The sequence below is a fragment of the Falco rusticolus genome, chromosome 4 (genome assembly GCF_015220075.1).
Source record: "Falco rusticolus isolate bFalRus1 chromosome 4, bFalRus1.pri, whole genome shotgun sequence".
NCBI classification, from domain to species: domain Eukaryota; kingdom Metazoa; phylum Chordata; class Aves; order Falconiformes; family Falconidae; genus Falco; species Falco rusticolus.
This window is the reverse complement of record NC_051190.1, coordinates 93,834,410-93,855,886: the sequence shown is the minus strand read 5'-3', so window position 1 is coordinate 93,855,886 and position 21,477 is coordinate 93,834,410. Positions and strand designations below refer to the sequence as shown.

Below are 21,477 nucleotides of genomic sequence, written 5' to 3'. Positions count from 1 at the left end.
CCCGCGGCGAGGCAAAGCCGAGAGGGGTCGCGGGGCTGCGCCGAGGCCCCCGTGTCGGTGTTTTCCAGCCAGGCGCGGTCAGCATGGAAATATTAACCGCCCCCCGCCGCCCGCTCTCCGAGCCCGGCCGGGTCGGGCACGCCGGGGGCAGCCCCTGCTAGGGACGGGTATGTTACGACCTGGCTGTTCGGGGACGAAGATAAGCAGGGGAAAAGGGAGAGTTTGGGGGTTTTTTTCCCCCCCTTTTTTTTTTTTCCAGGATCTGCGCTGTTACTTGGACGGGAGCTTGGGTTTTTAATTATCCTTATTTGCGCGGCGCATAGGTAGGAAACCGAAGGGGACTTGGGCATCCCCACTGCCACCACCGGAACAGTGTAAAGAACTCCCCGGGCGATTTGTATCCCGCCTCGTCCGTCTTTCCAGGCAGGTCGGACCCTGCTTCCCAGGTCCGGCCGAGGGAGCGCAGGGCCGGGAATCCTGTCCCGCCGCCGCCGCCCCTCGCACGCCGGGAGCTGCCCCAGGAGCGGGGCTGAACCGCGGGGAACCCGGGCTGTTAAAAGGAGGGATGTCCCTCGGAGTAAAGCGCTGTGGGGACTTTCTGTTGTTCGTTTTCTTCGGATTGACGTCGGGAGGATCGAGCGTTCTCGTTTGCGCTGTGGCAAGGCGTGATGCTTGCCGAGGTGACCTTGGGGCGGCAGGGGCTCCTGGCTGCCCGGCCGGGGGGGGGGGCGGGGTGCGCCCTTCCCCGCCGCCCCCCCCCCCCCCCCCTCCTTAGGCAAGACCTGGTCCCCAGACCACTGTGGGCCACACTGAAGTCCTGAGCCCTCTGCCCATCGCGCGTCCTGTTGGCGATAATATATACATATAGATGTATTCCATTCTGTCTATACATTCCCTCTATTAGCAAATTCAGGTAATGAAAGGGCAAACCGCGGCTGGTTCTCGCTCATTTCACAGCGATAAGGTACTATTTCGTGTTGCCCACTTCACCGGCCGCAAAGGGTAACCCGCGCAATTGTTTCTCCGCGCTAATTAATTAAGTTCAGCCAGGATAGGAGCAGCACAGATGTTGGCATGTCTCTTGGCACAACTCTGCGTATTAAAAGCCCCTCGGATTGTGTTCTAGGTTTAGAAATCGAAACTTTAGTGATAAATTTGCGTGTCTTCTCGAGTCGTTTTTAGCGGGCGAGTATTTTCTCTTTTTATTTAAAGGACTTTAATTAAATTTCCCGCTTTTTTATTTACGGGAGGATGCCTACAAGACGTGTTTCAGAGTAGTGGTGAGCAACTTACTTAAATCACTGCCTTGGAATGATGTGCTTGTTGGCACCCTCAGCCCGTCCTGGCTTTCTCTCTGTCTCAATGTGCCTGACCAAGAGCCTCTATTTTGGTGGAGCCGATGAAGCGGAGTTGACGAAGACTGCGCGGCTGGTGGCTCACGCCAAGGGACGGGAGCCCAGCGGGGGTCTCACCTGCCCTCGGTAGGGGCGAGTGCATTTGCGTGAGATGACAATTTCTGGGATGCGGTGCAGGAAAATCAAGCGCATGGTCAGCCTTTAACCTTCTGTCCCACCAGAAGGCACACAACGACGAAAACGGCTGCTGTAAAAATTGTGGTATTTTAAAATTTGAATTTAAAATATAAAATGGACATAGACACGCACGCACGAGAAAAAACAACGGTTCATTTCCCTCTTCTCAACCACCTCTCCATCGATTCTTGCCTCGACAGAGCGAAGAGCCTAGGGACCTCCTCGGGAGCATCCCCGGCCGCGTGCCCGCCCCCCTCCGCAGGGCTCAGAGCAGCGGGGGGCGCACCCCGAAGCGCCGCCGGGGCCTCGGCGGGGAGCGCGGCTGGGTTGCCCGAAGGGGGAGCGGCGGCGGTGGCGGGGAGCCAGCCTGAAGGCTGGCCGCCCCCTGCCCACCCCGCGGGCGGGCAGAGCCGAGCCCAGCCCTCCCTCCCTCCCTCCCTTCCTTCCCTCCTTCCCTCCTCCTCCTCCTCCTCCTGTTGCTGCTGCTGCTGCTGCTGCTGCTGCTGTTGCCGCCTCCGCCCCCTCCTCCGCGGCCGGGCCGGGCCGGGGCCCTTGACGTGTCCCGCCGCCGATTGGCCGCCGGCCGATAGGATCTCCGCGGCCCCGCGTTAAGGCGGGGGAGCGCGCGGCGCCGGGCGCAGAGCGCCTCTCGCCCGCAGCTCCGCTCCGCTGCCCCCGCCGCCCGCCCCGTCCGGGCAGCGCCGCTTCCCCGCCGGCTGGCCATGGAGTACACGCCGCCCCCCAAGCCGCAGCTCTCCTCCCGGGCCAACGCCTTCTCCATCGCTGCCCTCATGTCGAGCGGCAGCTCCAAGGACAAGGAGTCCCCAGAGAGCACCATCAAGCCGCTGGGTGAGTGGGGACGGGGGCGGCCGCCGGGGTCCGTGGGGCGCGGGGCTCCCGTCCCCGCTGCCCGCCCGGGCTCACGCTCCTCGGGGGGCTGGTGTCCCCGTGCCCGCGGGTGTCCCCTGCGGAAGGCGAAGCCGCACCGCGGCGGCCCGTTAAGTCTCTTCATTGCGTCTCTTCTTCTGCGCTCGGGCGAGGCCGTTTATAGCATAAACAGTTTTCCTAAATTCCTCCAGCTTCGATTCCGCCGTTTATTTACCCAGCTTCGCCATTCGTAGAGTAATCCCACAGACCGAGGTAATTAACGTTTCTCTTCGCTGGTATGAAATAAACCTCTTAAATATTTATTGCAAATCATCTATGTTTTTGAAGTCTTGAGAGAATCTCCGGTATCGTGCCTAGGCTTGTAAGGGGTAGTACAATTTGTACGTAGACCCGAAAATCCCCTTGCTCCACAACTACTCGGTGTAGGCTCGTACAGACTGTTTTACTCTACACTGAGCGGGAGCATTTTTATAGTAATTCCTCGCGATTTTCGGGCAAGCGAATTCGCTTCTATTCAGATTCGCCTCGATTCAGATTCCCGAAGGCTCTTTAAACACATCAGCGTTTTCCCTTCCTCCCCCCATCCCAGTTTCTGCGGCTTGTGGTCCTTGCTTGTACCCAAGAAAACTAAAAAAAAAAAAAAAAAAAAAGCAAATAAAAAAATTGTATTAAGCTTTCAGGGCGCCAATGAACAAGATTACATTCAGTCTTACAAGCACGCAGAAAAGGCAGCGCTCTCAGCGTCTGCTCCAGCTCATCAACTGACCCAACAGATTTCACATAGTCCAGGGATTCATTGTAAACTTTTTTCGTCTGGGTGATAACGTAGGCCGGGAATGTTGCACTGTTCGCGTTTGACGTGTTTACAGGGTCTTGTGTTAAACGTAGGTAGTTTCCTTCATTTAATTATTCTTTTTTCCCGGAAAACGCTCGTTCAATTAATTTTCCCCCCCAAAATAATATATTTTTAAATTGGGTCCCCCACGCCATTCTATTAGGACTCGAAGGGGAGCACCGCCAGGAACTCGGCTTGTGTCACCAGCGGTCGGGGCGAAACGTTTCTCCGTAGGGGCCGGGCGCCTTTGGGTCCTTCTCGGCGCTGGATCCGTCGCAGTGCGCCCGGCAGCCCCGCTCCCTCCGATCCTGTTCGTGGGCTGACACCCCTCCCCCCCCCCCGCCTCGGAGCCCCCCAGGCTCCCGGGGCTTGCGGCGGGGAGCGTCGGCGGCAGCTACCGCACCCGCGCATGTTGCAGCCAGTTTCTCCGACGGGGCGCGCTCAGCCCCGCGCAGGGCAGCCCCGGCGAACCTGAGCGAGTGCCAGGAGCTCGCTGCCCCGCGGAGGGAGCGCGGAGCCTGCGCTTCCGCGCTAGGGCTCCTCTGCCAGCCGTGCAACTGAGGAGCGGCCGCCGTGCTCTCCCAGCGTCACCCCGGCCCTCCGCAGCCCCTCGGAGCCGGGCGCTCCCGTTTTAATGAGAATGAATGACCCTTCCATGGAACCCTGGGCTGGGAGAGAGGCAGCGCGCAGGACCGCGCAGCGCCCCGCCGCCCCCCGCGCATCACCCCCCGGACGCTCTCAGGGAGAGGCCCCGCGCCGGGCTTCTCCCGGAGCTCATCTGCGAAAGTCACCACCGCTGTCCCCCAGTGATGACCTGACGCCTAAGGACCAGCGCGGGGGGGCGGGGGGCCGCAGCTAAACAGCCTTTTGTTTTGATTTTATTTCGGGTGGGGGTTTGGTTTTTTGTTGGTTTTATTTTTTGTTTTGTTTTTTAATGGTTTTTCTCGGCGGTGGCCCCGTCCTGGCTGAACCCTCTCTCTCTTTCTCTAAATTTTTCTCCCCCGGCTCCAAACCCTGCAGAACAATTCGTTGAGAAATCCTCTTGCGCCCAGCCTTTGAGTGACTTATCCAGCCTGGACCCTCACGGGGATTTTAGCACCAGCCCTTCAACCCTGTGCACCGAGCCCCTCATCCCCACCACCCCCATCATCCCCAGCGAGGAGATGGCCAAAATCTCCTGCAGCCTGGAGACCAAAGAGCTCTGGGACAAGTTTCACGAACTGGGTACCGAGATGATCATCACCAAGTCGGGGAGGTAAGTCTGGGCACCCCGCGTTCCCTGCGGGCTCCTCCCGCAGGCAGCTTGGGACGGGGCGGGGGGAAGAAGGCAAAACGAACAGAAGCCCACGGGGTTGATTTGGGGAGAGCAGCTCGGATGGGCTGAGAGAGGAGGAGGAGGGTGAAGCCCCTTCGCGCCGCCGCGCTGCTCAGCAGCCGCTCGGCGGGCTGAGCCCGGCGCTGCGCGGTGCGCGGAGCCCCGCGGGGGGAGAGGCGCGGCGGGGTGCGGTGCCGGCTGAAAGCGAAGCGGGGGGTGTGGGGTCCCAGGGGAGAAATTTTGTCCCCCTCATAATTTGTTTGTGGCTAAAAGCTGCTCCGCGCGGTGCGGAGATTGTGCGGGGCCGGGGGCGCGGGGGTGTAATCCAGCCGGCGCTCGGGGCGGTGTGTTTCCCTTCTCTCTCGGTTGCAAAAAAGATGCAAAAGAACCCCAGGTTTTCCCGTCACCCCAAACCCCGCCGTTTCTGCGAAAAGCTTGTGGGGTTTGGCCAGTCAAACGCAGTCCCCAGGAGCCAAATGTCTTGTCGGGTTTTGTAACCCCCAAAGTTACTTGTTATGAATGTAGTTCCCCGACGATTTTTTTTCTCTTAACTAGCGATGTCTACCAGCATGTGTTTTAAAAAGTAAAGAAAAACAAAAAACAACCCCCGTATAAAATCTGCAATTTGAAGTTCAACATTTTAAACTGTTTAAAGTTAATTATTTCTGATCTGTGGCATAACCTTACATTTTGAAATCGCTTTTTGTCAAAATTTAAGTAAAGACAGGAAAGTTTAGTTTTGAAAATTCTTCTCGGAAATTTCGCGAGCAGGCTTAAATAACATGCATCTCAAACATGTGAGAATATTAACGGAAATAATTTCTGCAATATTTCCCTAACACTAGTACGGATCCCATTAAAACCCCCACGTTTCTAAGGACTTAGTTGTCCTTAGGTACAGCTATTTTCTGAAGTCGTGGTGTATTTTTAACTAACGGGCAAAAAGTACATTTCTTTTTTGCTTTTTCCATTTTTTCTTTTTGCTTCCAAAAAATAGTTCTGATCTCAAGTTGCTCTTTCTCTGTGTATTGGAAAGATGCACAGGAATTAAATTCTATCACGCTGAAGCAGAATCATTAGATGCTTTGATTATTTTTTTTTCAGGTGGTTTCAAATAGAATTCTTACTTTTAAGCTTTTCGGAAGCTCTCTTATTTCTGCCTTCCATCCACTTATTTATTTTTTTGATTTGCCTTTATTTCAGGAGAATGTTTCCTACCATCAGGGTTTCCTTCTCGGGAGTGGATCCCGAAGCCAAGTACATTGTGTTAATGGATATAGTTCCCGTGGACAATAAAAGATATAGATATGCCTACCACAGGTCTTCCTGGTTAGTGGCTGGAAAAGCTGACCCTCCGCTCCCTGCAAGGTTTGTAGATTTTTACTGCTGGTCCTTTTATTCCCCCCCCCTTTTTTTTTTTTTTTTTAATTTCAAGAAATACCTGCTATTAATCTTTCCACACTGTTTGCAAACAGCAGTATGAGATTTTTTGAGTCTGTGCTCAACAAAGTTGATGGTCGAACTATCATGAATTTTTGTGATGCAGAATCGGGCCTCAAATCTCTGCTTGAGGTTTGATTTAAACTGAATGTTCAAAGGTATGCAGGATTTGGCTGAAAGCTCTTGTACATATATACTTTTTTTTTAAAAAAAAAAAAATGTTTGCTGTAATTCAGATAGAAAGCTTTTTTTAAAAAAGATATTGTTTTGTCTCTTGGGTTTCCCCCCCCCCCCCCCCCCCCCCCCCCCCCCCCCCCGGTATTTGACTTCATAATTTAAAACAATCCAAGCACCACCAGCCAAGTCCAAGTAGAAGTACTGCATTACAGTACAGTGCTGTTTATGCTTGAAATGGTATTATTTCTTGATTACATATCCAGCGTTTGCTAACCAATAATTTTATTCTTGCTTTTAGTTGGCTATTAGATAGTAGGCAAAGTATGGATCAGCTCTACAGCACAGAGATTTCTGTTGTTAAGAAACCAGAATTTTCTGAGAAGTTGGGAAAAAATTAAGCAAATTACCCTCCTTCTCTACACAGAAACAAAATGCTGTAGAAAATTAATTTCTAAAATCCTTTTGTTAATGTAATGAATGACCAATTCCTTTCAGCGTTGGGAAACTGAGGCTGCAGGGCTCGGCTGTAGGTAGGAGGGCACTCAGTGGAGACCCACGCTTCATCGTCTTCAGCCCAGCACTTCAGTACGTACTTAAGTCGCCAGGTCCAGTAAGACTGAAGCACATGTCGAACGGCTTTGCTGAGTCAGAGCCGGAGATATGGAAATAATGTGGATGCCTCTCTGGCTTCAAAGAAACTTTTCGTGGAGGGCTCTGCGCAGGCACACAGACCCGCTCCAGGTGGCTTAGCCTGGGGTTAAGAACTTGCTTATTACTGAGGGAGAAATTAAAAGTGAAACGCAAGAAATGGAAGCACTTTTTTTTTTTTTTTTTTCTGTGTGTGAGTATAGGGATCAAATCCTGCACACTTTCCTCATATAAATAGTTCAACTGAAATCTTGCTGACTGCTGATTTCTGTAAGGCGGCTCAGGGAAGTAAACAAACAAAAAGCGCATGCAGAGAAGCTGTGATTAAAGTCAGCAACCTAGGAGTTATGTCGGCTTTGTTTTCATGGCCAAAAAATCCTTCTTGCAATGTGGTTAACGTCTGAGGGCTTCATTTGACGTATTGTAATGGGCACTGATCAAAACCCAAAGGAAAAACATGGATCCTGCTCCAAAGGAGTCAGCATCAAAAGAAGAAATAAGGGAAGGACAGAAATAGCTTTAAGGCAGGGTTTTCCCCTTCTTATTTTTCTGTTCAAGCGCTTTTTGGGATACCTATAAATAGATTGCTAATTCACGCTCTATCTGGCATAGACTAGTTGAATGAGGAAATATAAGAACATCAGACAAGAGACTGATCTTTGGAATAATTAGCAGCTGCCCTATTGAGTGTTTTAGAGCTGGGGTCAAACTTTCTTGGAGTTTAATATTTATTGTCATTGTACTGGTCCTGGATCTTTCAGGTCCCATTGGATCAGTGCCCCTATGTGCAAGTGTATAGCTGTGCTGTTTCATTTTCAGGATGTTTTCAGAATATTTTGGTCCTATGTGTAAATGTATACCTTTCCCATTTCATTTTCAAGATGCTTAGCCAAAACACTACTGATCCCAGCACAGGCACAGATTGCTTTTTCTTTGTGTGAACGGTACTTACGTATACATTTATGCATTTTATCCTTCTTATGCTCCTGTTTGAGAAAAAGGATGTCAAGAGGTTCAGCATGCTGATGTTTGCATTACTAGTGCTTATTCTGGAGTGTTAATGCATCTTTTGAGGTGGGAGTCCTCAGTCTTGCTTGAACAGATTAAAAGTAGCACTTCTTCCATCTTGAAACAGGTTTGGTCCTGCTCCAGTGACAGGAGCCCTTAATGAAGTCAGGATTTCTTGTCCTCCAAACACATGGTTTTAGCTCTCCTCACTCAAGGGGTATTGGGGAGGGGTGTACGTGTGCTTAGTGCCTGGGTGCTGGTACAGAGGTGCTGACTCCCCATGCACATCACTGCCTGCATCTGCACAGGCGCGATGGCATCAGGGAACTATTAAGGTGTCACATTGTGCATGGGTGTAAGATTTTGCAGGATCAAACCCGCTAGATGTTTTGCTTTTTCCATTACAAAAATAACTTTCAACACTAAGACAGCTTTTTTTAAAAAATTAATAAGTATTCTGTGATTCTTTTTGAAAGATTAGCCCTTCAGGGAACTTGCTATAAAAACTAGTTTTAGCCCTGTCTTCCTGCTGTCAGTGTTTAAGATAAGTTTATGTTGCAACGAACACTTAAATAAAAATACTTTTCAGAGAGTCTTTTGTAAATCTTCTAAAGTGCTAGCTGGGTATAGAATTCCTATGTGATATTTTATGTTTGTTCTTCCAAATTGCTAAGACTGCGTGAAACATCAGTTTAATAAGTTTCAGCATGTACCTTTACTTGCTCTTCTTCCTTTTTTAACTTCTTTCTTTCACTCAAAAGTTGGTTGGGGTTTTTTTTTTTGGTTTGTTTGGTTTTTTTTTAACACTATTTGGCTACAATCATTTGTTTAATGAAGTTACGGTGTTCAGACACTTACAGAGAACTCTAGGAAGGAAACTTTAAAAGGTATTATATTTTGCAAATTGAGACATTAAGGTAATTAAAAGCAGCGTGCACGGGGCTTGTAGGACCAGTCCAACTGTTAAACTAAATAGGAGAGCAGTGTCACGTTCCAAAATATGCATGAAGGAAGCAGTACCCAAACTGTGCATATATCGTGAAGCATTATATACTGTGGAGTGAATTCACATCCAAATATGGCTTCTAAAGCCCTTGTGAATTGAAGGGAGCAGCCCCTGGCATCTGACTGGCCTTAGGCAGCAGAGGCCGCGTGAACTTCTGGGGAGCCTCGCGTGCTGTGCTGGAGCGTGCACATTTATTTCTCCAAGCCGTTCGCTCATGCGGGCTCACAGTCTCATTGACGGCTTCTACTTCAGAGGGTGATCTATCTAGTTTTCAAGCCCCTTCTCCCAGGCATACAAAGTTAGACCGTAGCAGTAGCAGAAGCATGTGGATAGGTGAAGTTCACCAGGTGGAACCACATGTTGCAGTGGGATTGACAGCATGTAGGAAATCAGAAGAAAAGCAAGGTCTTCTATTAATACATTTAGGTAACCGTGTACATTCAGGTGCCCATCCTTCAGGGACTTTCCCGTTGGCACTCTGCTAGCATCCAGGCACTTTGTAGTCTGAAAGCAGTGCCAGGTATTAACCGCCTATGGTGTGAAACAAATGGTGCTCAGCTTTTAGACACATGAAGATCTTTACTCATTTCCCAGCACATATTTGAAATAGTTTGGCTTTTTGGTCCCAATTAGCCAAAACTTGCTGAGCCTGACACTCTCTGATCACAGTAAACATTATTAGCTATCCAGACATTCAAAATTAGGACTCAGGCTCCAGGGGAGGGGAAAAAAAAAAATCACAAAACTGGCTGAAAAGTTGCAGGATATGTTTGGAACTGTTTTTGTTTTGCCTTCGCTAATTCAGGGCTCTAAAAATTGAGATTTTTGTAGATTTTTTCACAGGAAGGCAAAGTTAGTTTTCATGAGAGGTAAAAGTCCTTTGATGTGACAGAATTCCATGTCTTGGGTTTTCAGATACATCATAATTTTTCATAAGCTTTGCAGGGCAATCAGCAGAGTCGATAGCAGTGAGGACGCCTGTATGCTAGGAATATTTTATTGCAACAGGAACCCTGGCTCAGCATCCCTCCTGTGGACACAGCTACACCAGCCAAGCTGTGCTTTGGATCAATGTAAGGAAAACATCCTGCACATCGGAAGCGAGCTGTGCTGGTAAAATTTTAGTTTCACTGTGTCTTGGGGATTCTGCTGGCAAAAATGGAGAGTGCAGTATCAGATCCCCTTCCTCTTTGAGCAACAGAGCTGTGCTCCCTGGAGTCTTTAGTATGGGCATTCCTTGATTAGGGATCAGTGCAGTCCATCAGAGAGTTACGCCCCACCGTTTAGTGGTTTTTCCATTCCCCTCTTGCCTAACCAAAATCGTAGCTCAACAGCAACAAAAAATGTTTATCTTTCTAACCCGGCATCTCAGTGCTGCCCCACCCACCTAATGGAAGAAATCCATCCGTGTGGCCAAGGACATCACCCAAAATGAGAGTCAGGCCCTCAGCGAGGGGTAACCAGCACCGACAGAAGCAGAACAGGTCTGGTTTGCACTAGCTGAAGGTCTAGTTCAGCCTTTAATTCGCTATCACAAAAAAAGTTTTGAGTCAAGTAATTTTCAGCAGTACATTATTCCTATAAATTCATTGTTTTTAAATAGCCTGGCACTTGTAATTAGTCTAGTCATAACGTATATATCATTGTATCTACATGTCTTCTGTGCTTCCTTTTCTTCTGTTTAATTTCCCAAGTGGTGGATTGTTAATTACGGAGCTGCAATTAATTTTGAATGTCAGACCACTGTGCTGGACTGCAGCCTTCAGCCTCTTGTAAACAGACGTCACCACAGCTAACGTGTGATCGAGTGCAGGTTAAAATCATTATCACGGCTTAATGTTACATATAAAGAAAAATGCATTTTTATCTGCATTCCCCCATTATCTCTCTAATGACACCGTGTTTTTTCTCTTGGAGCTGTAGTCATTGTTATTTTAAGTGCTTGTTAGTACAGCTGTGGAGAAAGACATGATCGATTTTTCATTTGGGAAAAGACACAACAGCGAATGTTAGTTAATGTCTCCATTTTAGATAACTAGATAAAAATACTAGGTATGGTTAGAGAGCAATCTAGCAGTTGGACATGGGATTCTTCATTACATTCCAGTGAAATAAACAACTTGTCTGCTTCATTGTCTTTCATCAATGGTCATATTTCAGGCATTCATTAATTTGGGGGAGACTGTGTCTTGTTCAAGTAGCCGGTCTGTATTACCCTAAGCCATCAGGAAACCCACGTCTGTGAAACCACTGCATATCCCAAAAGCAAGATCCTACGGGCTTTTCAATTTCCTACAGAAGTGATGCACACGCACAAGCCACGAGGTGAGATTTTTTTCTGAGCAGGCCTTTTCCCTATGTGTTTTAGGCTGTACGTGCACCCCGACTCGCCGTTCACAGGAGAGCAGCTACTGAAGCAGATGGTGTCCTTCGAAAAAGTCAAACTCACCAACAACGAGCTGGATCAGCACGGCCATGTGAGTAGCCCTCCTGGTGGGTGAGGGTGAAGCAACTGGTGCAGGGGAACAGCTCGCTTGTGCTGCAGGGCTAAGCTTTTGAGAGGGGGACTGTGATGGGGAAAAGCTGCCGTGGCCCCCGTGTTCCCTCTCTCCTGGCCAGCCCTTCACACTGCGGTGGAGGAAGATGCTGCGCGAAGCTTAAACACGTTGGGTTTTAATCTGTTGTTGAGGAACAGGTGGCTTCAGAACTCAGTTTTTTGACCTTTCATAAGGTAGAGCCCAGGTCAACGCAAGCATTCAAATTATGCTCCTACTGCCACCAGAGGCAGAACATCCATCGGGGGCAGGTTCAGGGTGGAGTTGACCATCAAAGCGAGGGAGAGAAGGGAGGCAGGTGGTCTTTTTGTCGTGCTTCTGACTGTGTTTTCTGGTGACTTGGCAGTATGTTCTGCCACTTGCTTTGGCTGTCAAGCTCACACATTTTTCCGTGTGTGCTTGGAAGCTCCCTCTCATTACAGGCAACTTGTTAGGGCTGGTCCATCAGTAAGAGCTCTTTTACTTCCAGATTTGTCACAGCATGGGCACAGAGTCAGCAGAAAATACTGATGTGACACCAAAGCAAGGACTACTGAATCAGAAAAAAAAGTGTGCCTCAGTTGCTCTTGAAATAACTGTAGGCTACCTGCAAGTCAAGGTGTCACAGGGTGGACTTGGGCCTCTAAATGAGATGGGTCCCAGCTCTGATTGGCACCAGTTTGTTCTCACAAAGCCCTGAGGCTGGAAGATGGTAAATAGAATGCAGAGCTGCTGGCCATAAGCTCCTGCTATGCTCCATCATCCGGACAACCCCTTTAGCTACCTGACTCACTGTCTGATAGTAGGTGGTAAGAAAAATGGTCCTGTCCCCTCCCCGAAAGTGCCTGTAAAGTGCAGAAATGGATTGGTAGCACCTCCAAATTGTAAAGGAGGAGCTAAAAGTGTTGCCTCTGGGCTTGGCAGTTCCCCAGGGGAAGGCTGAAAGAGCAGGGGGTGGTTTTGGAAGGGTTGTTGGCTGAGAAGGGGACAGTTAAGAAGACCAAAGATAAAGGCAGTGTTAGTAAACAAGGTGTCGGGAAAGAGAGGAATGATTTTGAACTGTGAAGCCTGCGCAGGAGTAACTAAACCTGTAAAACTGAGTAATTGTGGCATACAGGGTATCGGAAATCCCTCCCATAGTGCAGTACTTACTGCCTTTTTGGACCGTGTGAGGTGGTGACCATTTGTCTGAGCTGTGTTCTGTGCAAATGCTTCTCATCTGAAAGAGAATTTTTATCATTTCAAGGCCTAAGAATTGAACCACAGCCATGGTCATTTAAAACACATCCTGGAGACAACAACAACAACAAAAGGAGTTAAAAAAAGAAAAACAAAAGAAAGCCCAGATAGATGCCTCTGTGTTGTTCTTTTGTAAAGATCTGTCTGTGGGTATATTTTTCTTGAATCTGGTTCCCACTGTTGCTCCCTTCCTGACTAGCAGAGAATGTCTTTTTTTTTTCTTCTTCTTCTCTTTTATTTCATAATCTGTAGAAGGGCAAAGCTGAAGATTTGTGGGCTCTATCACCGAGTGATGATAGAGCAGTATACGTGCACATTTAAAAAGAAGCATTTTTCATCATAACAGGGGCCATGTGTGCCTCTAATAAAGGGCTCGCAGCAGTATATTGCAAACCTGTTAGGAGTGGTGCAGTTCCCAGAAGCCCAGATGAGTATAAAAAAGAAGTAGGTCTGAGAAGCTGTCGGGAACAGAGACATGTGACAGAGCAAGAAGATGTAATAGTCTCAGATACAGGCAGTGGGAGAAAAGGATCTGCAGCATTTGAGATGCGTCCTCCCGATTGACTTTCAAAGCAGCAGCAGAGGTGGATCCCATGCTTTATGCAAAGGCTTTGGACAGCCAAAGTCGATGGAAAGTTCTGCATATTCTGTTCAGAACAAGCCCTGAAGGCTTGATCCTGTGTTGAGGTTTGTGTGACAGGTGCTGCCCCTTCGCAGAGCATTCCCTTTTTAATATTTTGTGGGGTTTTATGTTCCAAATTAGGTTGTCAGCTTTTATGTGCTGCTTTATTGAAGCTATGTAGATACTGTCATTGGATGCTCACTAGAATTAAGAAAGAAATTAATTCTCTGGAGCTCTTAAGGAGGGCTCATGGTGATATGATCAATGGCATTTCTGAGCTCCCATGTACTAAGAGAAGGGGAGAATCTAAATCCCTCCTGAAATCTCTCCCTTCAGTCTAAAAGAGCCCTTCTTCACTAACAAGATCTTTTAAACTGACCTGCTAAAATCTTAATTACGTTCGATAATGCGTGTTGGTTCCTGAGGAAATTTGAGTGACCTAAAACATGCCTTTAAATACTAGTTATAGGTAGAGAAGCTGGATCCAACCTGATTCCAGTTCTACTTGCTTGCTTTCTCCATCCTCCAGAAGACAGTTTTGGTTGTGAAGGTAATTGTGGTGTTTTATTTGTAGGGCGGTTCATTTCCTGAAAAGGAACCTGAAGAGAAGAGAGGCATTTGTTTGTTCTAGCATTTGTTTGTTTTCTCTTATTTCGAGACTTTTGGAGTTGGCAAACATTTCTGCTTGTGTATCTCCAGCAGCATGCATAACCTCAGAGCCATGTACATGTTCTCCCCGAGCATCAGGCAGCAGCCTTATCTCTGTGTGCATGACATACAGCTTGCTCCATGGAAACACACTGAGATATCCTTACCAGAGGAAGGAAATGGCTCCTGTCTCTGGATTTTTATAGCTGAACGAGTAATTCCCATTTCCCTGGTTGTGGGACATTTATGAACATGATTTTTTTCCCAGATTTCTGGTGGTTTTACACACAGGCTGATTCTTTCAGGACTTTTGGTTGCACTTAGTTGGGGTGGCGTCGTTTCTGGTTTCTGGTGAGGTGAACCGTGAGTGTATACATTATTGCAGTTGTTTTTCTGGCATTTATGATAGCAAAGCTCAAACACATGAATGCTTGCAAAAGCAAATGTAAAGGTGTGAACATGGCCAACAAGTAACTGTGAAAGTAGGGGTTTCGGAACAGACACGAGGAGCTATGCCCAGAGTTGGTTTTTTTTAGAGTCAACCTGGCAGAAGTTAGGAACCTCCATGCTTTTTGAAAGGAAACTTCGCCGGGTAACGCTCTTCTTTGGTGAATATGGAAGCTGCATTCACAGAATAGCTCCTGAATTCAAAGCCACCTCAGGGATTTTGCAGCTGGCATCCAGATTGCCTCTGGTGACTGGTCTGTAGCCAGTGGGAACCAGATGCCTACAAACCTGCCTGACCTTACAGCAAACAGGATCCTGTAAAGATGGATCCTGGTCATCTCCCCTGCTGCAGGCTGTCAGCACGAAGGCAGGCGGGATGGCTGGGGGCCTGTGACCATGCTGTGCTGCCTGCAAGCGTGTGCCAGGGGGCTGCTGTAAGGGTATGCCTACCTGATGTTTCTCTCGGGGCAGGCGAGCACGGGTATCGCACAGCTGGCATCGGGGATTTCCCAATAGCTATGATAGCTACACCATGCAGGTGGGGGACGGCTTGGACTCTGAGACCACCCTTGGGGGTACTCTGGAGAGATGCACGCTGTGTATCTAATTCCTTTGGGCTGTTCTGATGATACTAACAGAAGAAGCCACATGGAATTAATGGGCATTGTGTCTTTGTGCAGTATCCTGCTGACTTCACTATCACTGAGTAGTGCAACATCAGCAGCCTGTGCGGGGATGCAGGTGGAGTGCTACGTGCATGGACCCTCACGAAAAGGAAATAGTGACCTTAACCTTGGCCATGGGTCTTTTGTGACCTCCTGGCTACCTTCAGTACTTGTTTTGTACCTGAATGACCTGATCTGCCTCCGGTGGGAAGGTGGAGGGAAGAGCATGGTGGCAGGGGATGTTGTCCATGTAGCTTTTGGTTCTGGAAAACTTTCATAAAGGATTACGTGGTCTTGTTTGAGAGATGGGGTTTTCTTTATCACCGCTTGCATTCAGAGAGGAGTGAAAGGGAAGGGCATGCGTGGGAGCTGCTCTGTCACAGCTTTTTCCTCTTTCCGCTCGGCTGCTGCTCAGATGTAATGTCTTGGTGTGAATATCACGGCCATGAAAGGCAATGGGAAGCTCTGTGGGCCAACCCCTCGGTAAGCTCATCACCATCCATGCACTGCCCTTTAAAGTGTATTTTCCAGCTGCTTAGAGCAGCCCAAGTGACTAGGATGGCAAGATAAAATTTTACAGAGAGAGGGAAAAGTGCTAAAGATATTAAAGGCAAGGTCAACGGGCAGGGTGTGTGTGTGTATGTAAAATGGTAAAGTCATTTGGGAAAGCACTTGTGCTGGTAAAAGCAGACACGCAACACTTTCAGGACAATGGTTCCCCATCACTGTAATGACTTTCTTGTCACTGTGTGTCCCACCCTTCTAAGTCACAGTGCCGGTCTTCACAACATTTGGCCCCGAAGGAGCAGCAAAGAAAACACTGATGGAAATTTTAGCCTCAACAGAGCTGTCCCTAAGCTCCCCACTCCAATGCAACGTGCAACCTTTCTCGTTGACTGAGTTAGCATGAAATACTGCACCACTTCTGCTGTGTTTCAGCTGAAGTTAACGCTTCCTGAGGAATGCGCATTAGCTATTCCAGATGTACGGAGCTGACTGTAACGTTGTTATGGCCCCTGCAAAATAGAACCACCCACACCATTGCCAATTTCGTCTTGTGACTGTGATTATATCCAAAACAAGGACTGGTGCAAGCCGAGCTCTGTATTTAATTCTTATATTGTAATACTGTGGTTAGAGGCAGCCAAACAGGCCTCCAGCCAGTGGTAACTGAAGCAAGTGGGACTCTTGGTTTGACTCCAGTGAACGCTGAAATTGGGTAGTTGGTACATCAGGTTTCGAATTGTTTTGGGAGCTCGTAAACAATTATTAATGAGGATAAAATGGCAAAACCTGGGGGTTCTGTACTGGTTTCCCTCTTTGCTCTCATTTTTGGTAGTCTACACCAAAGAGCATCTATGAAGCAGTTTGCTGTAAAGGTTTGCCACAGTAAAAGGACATGGGGAGTTTTATTTTTGGTCAGCCAGTTTGTGCTGCTGCTGGTAGTATTTTTTCGGTTGGGTTTTATTTTTTTTGTCTGGGTTTTTTTTTGAGGGATCCCTGGCTGTTTTCATTCTGCACCTGCACATTTTTGCAAGTGTGGATTCTCAGTCGTGAGCTTTCAAGAGTTATGTATTTACACTTGCAGCAGACACCTACAAACTTGGGCACACACTAGCAATAACAAATTCTGTATGTAAAACACCTCACCTGTAGGAACAGGTATTTATGCTTCAAAAAACATGTGCTCGCCAATGGCGTAGGAGTGAGAGGAAACTAGCTCCCGGGATGTCTGCTTTTCCACCTTCATTTTCTGGAACTGCCCAAAGGAGCTGGAAAGTTTGCTCTGAAAATCAGCCTCTGGCTAGTTACATTTCAGTTGTCTCCTCTGCCATGTTAATTAGATCTTCCCCCCACCCCCTACAGTTTTAAAGCTTTTGAGGGTCCTGCCAACCTTCCTCTCAGGACAGAACCTTGTCACTCTTCCTTGCAGATCATTTTGAATTCGATGCACAAGTACCAGCCAAGGGTCCACATTATTAAGAAGAAGGATCACACGGCTTCTTTGCTAAATCTGAAATCAGAAGAGTTCAGGACGTTTATCTTTCCAGAGACAGTTTTTACTGCTGTTACCGCCTACCAGAATCAATTGGTAAGTACAGTTGTTAACTTCCATGGATTTAATTAAATCCCACCCTGCTGAAAACTCCCTTTCCCCCAACCTAAACGAGGAAGCCTTCTGATACAATTCTGCTTTTCCATGCCAACGTCTGTAGTGACCATGCATGATCAGCTCATACCCAGGAGTAATCCTTACCTCTACAGGCAGTACTACTAACTTCAAAAGTATTATTCATGGGAGTAAAGATGACATGAAAGAGGTTTTAATTTGTCTTCCCTTCTGTCTATACAAAGCTGTTTGCATACTATCATTTAGTCCTTCTGTAATTATAGCTCATTAAGGAACTGTTCTTATTTGCAGCAACCCTTCATGACACAAGCTATTAGCTGAGAGATATCCTGGTTTGCACATGATTTCATGGGCTTAAAAAGTTAGCTAATTAAGCTGTAAGGCTCAAACGTAAGGGAAATCACTCAGAGATATGCTTTTCAGAGGCTGCCCAGATTACATCCAGATGTTTGAGTTTCAATTTGCATACCAGTGAATAATATATACAAAATGGAGGAGATCATAACAATGGATTGCTAATGAGTAATTTTAGGAAGTATATAAACAATCAGAGAGCAGAGGCTCTCCTTGACAGTGGATAGGGCTTTAATATTTCAGTCAGTGGAAAGATGTTGTTGGCTTCAGTGCGATTCAGAGCATGCTGTAAGGGCTTGATGACTGTGGCACTTCAAAAAAAAAAAATACCACTTTCCCTCTCTAATTCCCCTGAGTTAAGAAAAATATAAGTACTGTCCAAATATGTGGGCAGGCAGCATCATGGAGTCAGTGTACCTGCTGGATTTTTTACAGAAGTCTGCATTTCTTAACGTGAAGCAAAAGTAACTAATTTCTGAATGCCATGAATAGAATGATACTACTGCATAGGGGGCTGAAGAAGCTCTGAAGATGATAGTAGTAGAATTATGTCTGTCCTTATGACAGACCCCACATCCCACTTCAAGGCTTTAATATCAACGTGTATTGGTTTTAAATTCAGGTTTGTATTGGAATGCTGCAGAAAATGCATTCAGCACCTGGCAATCTCAAGACTATAATGTTTGGACAGGCGGTTAGATTTTTCCACGTAACTTTCTGTAGAAACCAGCAAAATAGTAACAGGCACAAAACCAGCTAAACCTGGAATTTATTTCTGTAGGACAGATTTGTGTTGACCAACAATATTTACACCAGAGATGTTTCTAAATTAACCTTCCCAAAGCACATACATTGAGTCCTGGGAAATTTCTCAATGGAACATCTCCGGAACCCCTAGAGGTGGATGCTGTCATTTTATTTATGACTAATGAAAATGGAGCCTTTTTTCATTTTTGCCATTTCTTTCAGAACTGTTTTAAGGAGGGATTGATTACATTTCTGGAGGTTATTAGATAAAAGCTAAATACATTACACTTTCAACAAACTATCTCATAATTTAAGATTTAAAGGGCATGCATTTGTTTAAACAGTCAAACCACTGCCGCAGAGTTGAATTGTAGGTCAGATTTCATTTTAAAATGCTTTCTAGCAGATGTTCTCTGATTGTTTGTGAGACAGTCTCTCAGGAAAAATATGGCCATAAATGATTGTGAGTCTCATCTGGCTTTGGTGGATACAAAGAGTTTCTCTTGTGATGTCATACCAAAGCTTTAATATTAGGAAAATGGAAGTTTGATTGGTGAAAATATGCTCAAGAGATGAAGAGATGTCCTTATTATTCTGCAGTGCAGTTGGCTCGCTGTGTTGGTGATCTAAGTCAATGGAACTAGTCAGAGCTTGTCTTTTTTCGAGGTAGTTTTCAGAATGCTGCCATAAAAATGTTCACTGTATGTGAGGCCCAGACCCACTGCTCTCTGCAACACCACCTTGAGTCAAGGGCTTATGGATATCTTGGGAGTAGAATGAGACTCTAACTAACTTGCTGGGCTGTTGCAAGCTCCTGTGACAAGGCTGGTGTTCAGGGTAGTTGTACCTGCGTAATGAGACAACCTCAAACCCTCAGCCAGCACTGAGGTCCCGTGCTGTTTGACCAGCCCGTAGGAGCAACCAGTGAGCTGCAGCATCTCCTACGCGGTGCCTTGAAGCAAGGGCTTTCCGCAGAAAGCTTGCCCCTGGGTGCACCCGAAATGCCGGGCAGGGCAGACAGCACCCCGGGGGTGCAGTGAGCTGCCCGGGGTGGCAGGGCAGGTGGGTGGCAGCCGCAGGAAAAGCCGCTCAGCGCATTGCTCGTATATTGCAGACTAGTAAATAAATACTCAGGTTTTGCTTTAAGCCTGTCCCCCCCTCTCTGTGTTTCCCTCCCAGAAGACTTCTTTCTCAAAATGAAAAGTTGGGTTCAGTTGCCCTTTTTTTTTTTTTTTTTTATTATTTTGGAAGAGAAGCCACCCTATTTTGAAATACCTTTGTTTGATGAGATCATTTGATTGTTTGAGGATTTGGAAAAGATCCCTTTTCTTTCTGAGACTCGAGGGCCGGCTATTAAAAATGACTTTGTGGCCCCTCCAATACAGGCTTATTTTTGAGGAAAGCCAGGCTGACATAGCCACTCGGTATGAAATGCTGAGAGCTGTTCATTTTCATGGGCTTCAGCAAGAGCTGGAGGCATTCACTGCCTTGCAGGACAGGTCCTGTGTTGTCCCTTGTCAAGCTCTAACTCCCACTTACGGTTTTATTTTTAATTCTTGGAAGAAGTATGGTTGGAAAATGTGAATGTTGTGATGATGTCTTAGGTTTTATTCACCAAATCACATTTGGTTGGACAGCTAGAAAACTTCACAAGGGCAATGGTGTATTTTTTTCCTGCTCCCAAAAAAACACTGGAAGCCACCACCTATGCCTGAAAAGTTGCTCTGGGGCAGAGGGACTCCATCTGATCACTGGGTTACTCTGGCAGAATGGAAAGGCTGACAGGATGCACTGGGCAGGTTTGTAGCTGCCTTAGAAGAAGGAAGGAGAGTTTTGGTTGTAAGAGCTCTGTTTTTCCAGGACTCTGATGGTTTTAATGGGGTTACTCCTTTAATCCAGGATCTGTCACTTTAAATCTCAGTTCTCCCCACATTTTCCCTCCCTCCTTCCCTTTCTCAGCCTCTTTCCATGCAAAAGCAGTTAAACTTCCCCCACGTCAGGGCTGGTAGGTCTGGCTGAGAACATTTACATCCTAGTAAATAAATAAATAAATGGATGGTGGGGCTGAACAGAAACAACTTCAGGTCTGCAGGCAGTGGCTCCTGCTTTGGGCTCATACTTGTTGCTGTGCAGGTCCACCAACGAGGCTCAGATGTTAGTGAAGTTCTGTGTGTTGCTCATGGAGAAGACAACCCGATTCACGCTGTTCAGGTATTTGGAAGCAGTGATGCTGTACGTGGCTGGGTTCCTCCTGCGCTGGGTAGCACGCAGGCTGAGCCCACTGTGCCCTTTGGTCTTTCCGTTGCCATATGTGTAATACACCCTGCTCTGCCTCCCCAGCTTTGCAGCATCTCAAGAGTGGCACACATGCACTCACACAAGGAGCACGGATAAAATTAGCAGTGAAGTCAGGAGGATGGATTGGTTAACACTTTGTACGCTGCAATACCTTAACACTATATTCATGTTGCGTTGCTCTTTTCTGTGTTTCCAGATAACCAAGTTGAAAATTGACAGCAACCCTTTTGCTAAAGGATTCCGGGACTCTTCCAGACTCACTGATATCGAGAGGTAATGGGGACTTTCTGTTTACTTTCCATGCAGATAAGATAAAGAGAAGAGAGGGTTTGTAGAAAAACCATCCTTTCAACTCCTGAGAAGCTGTGCATTTTAACGTTATCTTGTTGCATACAGTAAGCCTCCTCCACCTCCTTTAAAAATACTTATAAACTTTATGAAGAAAGAGCTGTTTTGAGTTTTGACATCTGTTTCAGTTGGGGCCAATATATTCATCTTCCTGAGGGGGCTTCTTTAAGGGGGGAGAGGGTCAGTTTTACAACTTCGGAATGAAAAGCTTTTTTTCTTATCATGCCATTTAATCCTACTGAGGGCTGTGAATTGGGTCAATGAGAAACAAGGGCAGTGGTCCTGTGAAAAACATCTTTATAGCTCCCCACTGCTCCACACAGTGGAAAAGAGAGAAGGGAGCTTCCCAAAATACACTTCAGCAGTCCCAGACACTGAAGTCAGCAATTATTGCCATCAGGACGAATCCCATTAACTCCTACTCTGAACGACAAAGATGCCATTTTTGTTTCACCAAAATTGTATGGCAGGCTGCATCGGGGGAAAGCTTTATCTGGAAACTGTGGAGTTCCGTGTGTGTAGAGCTCGTTATAAACAACTGCTGCCATAGGGACAGAAGCATTAACCCACAGTTGAGTAGGAAATAAACTTCAAT

General features: G+C 47.1%; 1 protein-coding gene across 2 annotated transcripts in view; it reads left to right on the top strand.

Annotated features, from left to right (window-relative positions):
• Positions 1-2,171: 2,171 nt before the first annotated feature.
• The window catches only part of TBX20 (T-box transcription factor 20), a 57,513-nt gene continuing 38,207 nt past the window's right edge, over positions 2,172-21,477 (top strand). For both annotated transcript variants that reach the window (XR_005104015.1, XM_037386325.1), the window contains exons 1-6: positions 2,172-2,381; positions 4,276-4,510; positions 5,774-5,938; positions 11,218-11,326; positions 16,938-17,096; positions 20,731-20,807. Coding sequence is in view for 1 of the 2 variants with exons in the window: in XM_037386325.1 (XP_037242222.1) it covers positions 2,255-2,381; positions 4,276-4,510; positions 5,774-5,938; positions 11,218-11,326; positions 16,938-17,096; positions 20,731-20,807 (872 nt within the window). In the remaining variant the exon portion in view is untranslated. The remainder of the gene's footprint in view (positions 2,382-4,275; positions 4,511-5,773; positions 5,939-11,217; positions 11,327-16,937; positions 17,097-20,730; positions 20,808-21,477) is intronic.